This window comes from Anser anser, assembly GCF_964211835.1.
Source record: "Anser anser genome assembly, chromosome: 4".
NCBI lineage: Eukaryota > Metazoa > Chordata > Aves > Anseriformes > Anatidae > Anser > Anser anser.
Genome location: NC_139724.1, coordinates 78,620,035 through 78,626,034, shown reverse-complemented (window position 1 = coordinate 78,626,034; position 6,000 = coordinate 78,620,035). Strand labels below are relative to the sequence as shown.

Below are 6,000 nucleotides of genomic sequence, written 5' to 3'. Positions count from 1 at the left end.
CAGACGCGGCGGCCCCTGCGCTTTTATGGGGCGTTTTAGAGCAGGGGAGCTAATAAATTTCTGCGACGGCAAAAGCCCCGCCGGGTCGGGCGGGGGGGCTCGGCGGGGGGTTAGCGGGCCGCCCCCGAGGAGCTCTTAAAACCGGTCGCAGTGGCGCGGCGCTGCGCCCCGGCTGCCTCCCGTTACAGCCGCACCGGCCCGGGAGCGGAGCCCCCCCCGCCCCGCGGGGCCGGAGCGGCGGGGACCCCCCCGCCCCCCCCCCGCTCCCCCGCTCCCGGCTCCCGCCCCCGCGGCTCCTCCTCCTCCCGGTGCCCCGTTATCCGCCCCGGCCCCGCGCCTTTAAGGCTGCGGCACCGGGGCCGCGGGGGGCAGCGGCGGCGGGCGCGGAGCTCGCCCTGCCCGCCGAGCGGCTCCCGGCGCCGGGAGGCCGAGCGCTCCGCCGCCGCCGGGCCCCCGCCGAGGGGGCGGGCTGCGCCCGCCGGGTTTAAGTGCGGCCGCGGCCGGCGCGGAGCCGCTTCATGCGCGGGCGGGGCGGCCGGGACAGCGGCTCCGAGGGGGGATCCGCCGCCGCGGCCCCGGCAGCATGAGGCGGGCGCGCCGCTGAGCCGGCCCCGGTGCAGGACCGGGGACGCGCCATGACCTCGGCGCGGGAGGCGGCCGGTTCCCCCCCGCTGCCCGCCGCGGGCGAGGAGCGCCGCCGGGGCGCCCTGGACCAGCTGCCGCCGCCCGCCAACTCCAACAAGCCGCTGACCCCCTTCGGCATCGAGGACATCCTCAGCAGGCCCTCGGGCCGCAGGGCCCCCCCCGGGCACGGCGCGCCCCCGGCCCGGCTCCCGGACAAGGCGGCGGGGCCCGGCGCGCCCCGCAACGGCGTGTGCGCCCCGTCCTCGCCGCTCTGCGCGCTGGAGGAGCTCGCCAGCAAAACTTTCAAGGGGCTGGAGCTGAACGTGCTGCAGGCGGCGGAAGGTACCGGGGCGCCTCGGGGCCGGGCCGGCGGCGCGGGGCCGGGGCCGGGAGCGGGGCCGGCCGGGGAGGCGGCCCAGGGCCGGCGGGGGCCCGGAGGGAGCGGGGCAGGTGCGTGTCCGGCGGCCGGGCCGGGCCGGGCGCGGAGGGGGCGGCGGGCGGCGGACGCGCTCCCGGGGCGGGCCGGGGCTGGGCCGCCTCCGGGGTCTCTCCTCGCCTCCAGCCCGGCGCGGCGCGGCCCGGCGGCTGCGGTAAGTTTGGTTCGCGTCCGCACCGGGAGAGCGGGGCCGCGGCGCCGGCCAGAGCCCGGAAGGCGGCGGCGGCCCGGGAGGGCCCGGTGCGAGCCCGCAGCGAGGACCGGGCGCGGCGTTACCGCTCCGCGGAGCCGCGGCCCGGAGGGAGGCAGGGGCCGGGGCCGGCCCGGGGGGCCCAGCGAGCCCCCCCGCCGTGCGCACCGGCCGAGCCGCTCCGCGGAAGCTCCGCCGCGGCCCCGGGACGGGCGCGGTCAGAGCCCGGTACCGGGCCCTCGGCACCCCGGCGACAGCGGGAGCGCGAGCTCCGCAAAATGCCGCAGCGGGCGCGGGGGCAGAGCCCCGGCGCCTTTACCGGGAGCCGCACATAACGAGCCGCCGCCGGGCCGGGCCGCGGTGTCCGCGCCGCAGAGAGCAGGGGATCGGTCCCGCCGGCGGCCCCAGCCTTAAAACGGAGGCACCGGCCCCGCGGCGGGTGCGGATCCGTTACCGAGCGCTCGGGCAGACCGGCCGCGGCCGGCTCGCTCCCGTCGGTAACGAAAACCTTTAACGAAAACCCGCGCCGGGCCGCGGCTTTTCCGCCCCCCGGAGCGGCGCTGGGTTCCTCGCCGCGTTACGAGCGGACACGCCGGCCCCGGCCGCGATCCGCGTTTGTAGCGCAGAAATCCCGTTTGCGCGGACTCCCGGCCCCGGCGGCCGCTGGCACCCGCTACCGGCAGAGGCGGCCCGGCGGGGCTGGAAATGGCCGCGCGGCTCTCGGGTGGGAACGGCGGCGGCAGCCCGGCCGCTCAGCCACGCCGCCGGCGGGGCCCGGCCCGGTCGCGGCTCCTCCGAACGCCCCGGGCGGCCCCGGGCTCCCGGCAGCGGCAGCCGCCGTGTGCGCGGCCCGGCAGCCCCGGCCCGACAAAGGCCGTTACGGGGCGGACACACGGGCGGGCAGAGCGCGGCCCTCGGAGCTGACGAAAAGAAACCGTTGCACGGGGACAGGGACGGGCAGAGCGGGCTCCCGTGATTAACGGGGAAAACAAAAACGTACCCCGAAGGACACACGGACAGAAACGGGACAGCTCGGGGCTCCGTAATTATCGAAAAAATAAAAGCCCTTACCCGGACGGACACACGGACAGAACCCGGGCAGCGCGTGGTTCCGAAATTAACGAAAAATCCTTTACCCGGACGGACACACGGACACGGACGGGCAGATCGGAGTTCTCGTAATTAACAACGAAATCCTTACCCGGATGGGCAGAGCGGGGTTCCTGTAATTACTGAAAAAAAAGAGAAAAGAAAAAAAAAGAAACGTTACCCGGACAGACACCCGGACACGGACGGGCAGATCGCGACTCCCGCAATTATCGAACAAAACCCTTACCCGGACGGACACACGGACAGAACCGGCACAGCTCGGGACTCCCGTAATTAACGTAATTAACGAAAGAGCCCGCTGCACGGACGGACACACGGGCAGAAAATTGGGACAGCCCGGGGCTCCCGCAGTTACAAACGAGCGCGCCGCACGGACGGACACACGGACGGAGCCGCCGCCGACCGGCGCCTCGCGGAGACCGGGCCGGGCCGGGCAGCCCCGTTACGGGCGGACGGGGCCGCAGCGGGGCCGGGGCCGGCGGCGAACGCTCAGCGGGAGGAGAACCGAGAGCGGCCCGGGCCGCGGCCCCGCGGGCTACGGCGAAACGTTAGCGGGAGCCGCACGGGGCGAGCCGCCGCCGAGCCGGGCCCCGGGAGCCGCACTACCGAGCGCGGCGGGTCGGTGCCGCCGGCAGCAGAAAGGCTTTAGCGGCCGGGCGGAGCCGCGGGCGGAGCGGGACCAGGACCGGGACCGGGAGCGGGACCGGGAAGGCGCCGCCGGTGGGAAGCCGTTACCGAGCGCGGAGCAGACCGGCCGCTGCCGGACACGGATCCGCGCATTTCGCAGAAGCGCTTTACCGGGAGGAGCCGCTGAGCGCGGTCTGTCGGGGCCTCGGAGCTTCGGCGCGGCCGGAACCGACTCACACCGCAAACCGGCCGCGGGGCACCGGCCCGCCGGTAACCGGAACGCTCTGAGAGCGGGCCCCGGGACGGGCCCGCGGGGAGCGGGAGTTCCTAAAACCGCTGAAGCGAAAGGACAGCCGGCAGCGCGGGCCGGTCGGGGGCCAGCCCGGCCCGGCCGCGGCGCGGTGCGGGCCCTGCGGCAGCGGCTCCGGGACGCACGACCGGGGGCGAGCCGCCGGCGAGGAGAGGCCGGACCGGAGCCCCGGAACGCTCCGCCGGGCCGGGCCAGCGGGGGACGGAGCGGCCGCGGGGCCGCGGGACACGGGTGGGCTCGGCCGGGCGCGGCGGGGAGCCGGCGGGCGGCGGCTCGGCACGGGTCGGGGCCGCTGTGGAGCGGCGGGGGAAGCGGGCGGAGCGGGCCGGGAGCGGCGGGCGGCTCCGGGCCCCGGGAACCCGCGGCTGGGCACTGGGCTCCGTGCGGAGCCACGGGCAGGGCCGCGCCCGGCACCGGGCACGGCACGGGGCGGCATGGCGCGGCTCGGCTCGGCTCGGCACTGCAAGGCTCTGCACGCCTCGGCACGGCTCGGCTCGGCTCGCTTTGCACGGCTGAGCGGGGCCGGCTCTGCAAAACTCGGCACGGCCTCGTCGGGCACCGCTCGGCACGGCTCGGGTCGGTTCAGCACGGCTCGGCCGGGGAGGGCCCGGGGGGCGGCGGGGCCGGGGGGGGGGGGGGGGCGGCGGGGCCGGGGGCGGCCGCGCTGACGCCGTGTCCCCGCAGGTCGGGAGCCGCTGGGCGCCTTCGGGCACCGCCCGGCCTCCAAGAAGCGGCGCAAGTCGCGGACGGCGTTCACCAACCAGCAGATCTACGAGCTGGAGAAGCGCTTCCTCTACCAGAAGTACCTCTCCCCGGCCGACCGCGACCAGCTGGCGCAGCGGCTGGCGCTGAGCACGGCGCAGGTCATCACCTGGTTCCAGAACCGCCGCGCCAAGCTCAAGCGCGACCTGGAGGAGATGCGCGCCGACGTGGCCTCGCTGCAGGCGCTGCCCCCCGCCGCCCTCGAGCAGCTGGCGGCGCTCCCCGAGCCCCCCCGCGCCCCCGCCGCCGCCCCCGCCGCCGGCCCCGAGCCGCCGCCCGCCGCCGAGCTCTCGGAGGAGGAGATCGACGTCGGGGACTGAGGCGGCGGGGCCGGGCCGGCACCGGGAACTGACCGCGGGCCGCCGCCGGAACGGGGCGGCCGCGCTGCCCCCGCCCCCGCGCCGGGGGCTTTGGTGCAATTTCTCTTTTTTGTCTTTGTTCTTTTTTTTTTCTTTTTTTTTTTTTTTTTAATTTTATTTTCTATCGTGACTGTCCCGTCGGTCCGTCCGCGAGGCCCGGGCCGCCCCGCGTGTATATATTTTGAATAAAGGAGACACCTTATTAACGAGGAGCGGGGGGGCTCGCTGGGGCGCGGCGGGCTGCGCACGGGCAGACGGACGGACGGACGGACGGAGGGACGGACAGACGGACGGATGCGTGCACCCACGCACACGCAACCCCCGCTGCAGCCCGAGCTGGGCGCGCTGCGCACACGCGTGCAGTGCTCAGCCCGGGGGGGCTCCGGGGCGGGCGGGGGCCGAGGCGGGGAGCGGAGCCGCGGTCCCTGAGCCCCCCGGCGCCCTGCCCGGCCCCGCGCCGGCACCGCCGCCGGGCCCCAGCCCCGCGCCCGGAGCGCTGGGACCCCCCCGGCAGGGCTGGGTGCGGGGACGGGCTCGGGGCGCCGCCACCCGCAGCCGGGGCAGGGAGCAGCGGGGGGGCGAGCAGCGGGCCCCAAACAGCACCCGCAGCTGTGTGTCCGTGTGTCCGCGTCTGTGTGCTTGTGTGTCCGTGTCCGAGTGTCCGCGTGTCCCTGCCCACGCGTCCTTGTCCGTGCTTTTGTCACCGTCTGTGTGTCTCTGTTGGTGTGTCCGTGTCTGTGTGTCTGTACGTGTCTGTGTTCGTACATGTGTGCGTTTCCGTGTCTGTGTGTCTGTGTTTGTACGTGTGTGTTTCTGTGTCCGTGTCTGTGTCTGTACGTGTCTGTGTTCGTACATGTGCGTGTTTCCGTGTCTGTGTGTGTGTGTTTCTGTGTCCGTGTCTGTGTGTCTGTGTGTGTTTGTACGTGTGCGTGTTTCTGTGTCTGTGTGTGTGTGTCTGTCTGTGTGTGTGTTTGTACATGTGTGCGTGTTTCTGTGTCCGTGTCTGTGTGTCTGTCTGTGTGTGTGTTTGTACATGTGTGCGTGTTTCTGTGTCCGTGTCTGTGTGTCTGTGTGTGTTTGTACGTGTGCGTGTTTCTGTGTCTGTGTGTGTGTGTTTCTCTGTCCGTGTCTGTGTGTCTGTGTGTGTTTGTACATGTGTGCGTGTTTCTGTGTCCGTGTCTGTGTGTCTGTCTGTGTGTGTGTTTGTACATGTGTGCGTGTTTCTGTGTCCGTGTCTGTGTGTCTGTCTGTGTGTGTGTTTGTACATGTGTGTGTGTTTCTGTGTCCGTGTCTGTGTGTTTGTACATGTGTGTGTGTTTTTGTGTCCGTGTCTGTGTGGCTGTGCCCGTGTCCGTGCCCCCACCGCCCAAGCAGGGGGAGGCGGGGGCGCACCCCGGTACCCGGACACCTGCTCCGAGTCGTTGGGCTCCACGCCGCCGCCCTTGACGTCATGCTCCGGTGACGTCACCGCAGGGGGGGGGCGATGACGTCACTCCCCGAGGAGGCTCAGGGCGAGCGGGGGGTGCCCGAGCGGCAGCGAGGCGCTGCGCCGTGCCGGGGGCCCGGCCCCGCACCCCCCCGT

At 73.4% G+C, this 6,000-nt stretch overlaps 1 protein-coding gene across 1 annotated transcript; it reads left to right on the top strand.

The window, feature by feature from the left end:
* The first annotated feature begins 369 nt into the window (after positions 1-369).
* Positions 370-4,625, top strand: LBX2 (ladybird homeobox 2). Its single transcript, XM_083832872.1, has 2 exons — positions 370-966; positions 3,982-4,625. The coding sequence occupies exons 1-2, from the start codon at positions 636-638 to the stop codon at positions 4,377-4,379; spliced, it is 729 nt and encodes a 242-aa protein (XP_083688998.1). The 5' UTR covers positions 370-635; the 3' UTR covers positions 4,380-4,625.
* The last annotated feature ends 1,375 nt before the right edge of the window (positions 4,626-6,000 follow it).

Coding starts and splice junctions, on each gene's coding strand:
- LBX2 (XM_083832872.1), top strand. CDS start 636: ATGACCTCGGCGCGGGAGGCGGCCGGTTCCCCCCCGCTGCCCGCCGCG. Junction 967..3,981: donor CGTGCTGCAGGCGGCGGAAG/GTACCGGGGCGC, acceptor GTGTCCCCGCAG/GTCGGGAGCCGCTGGGCGCC.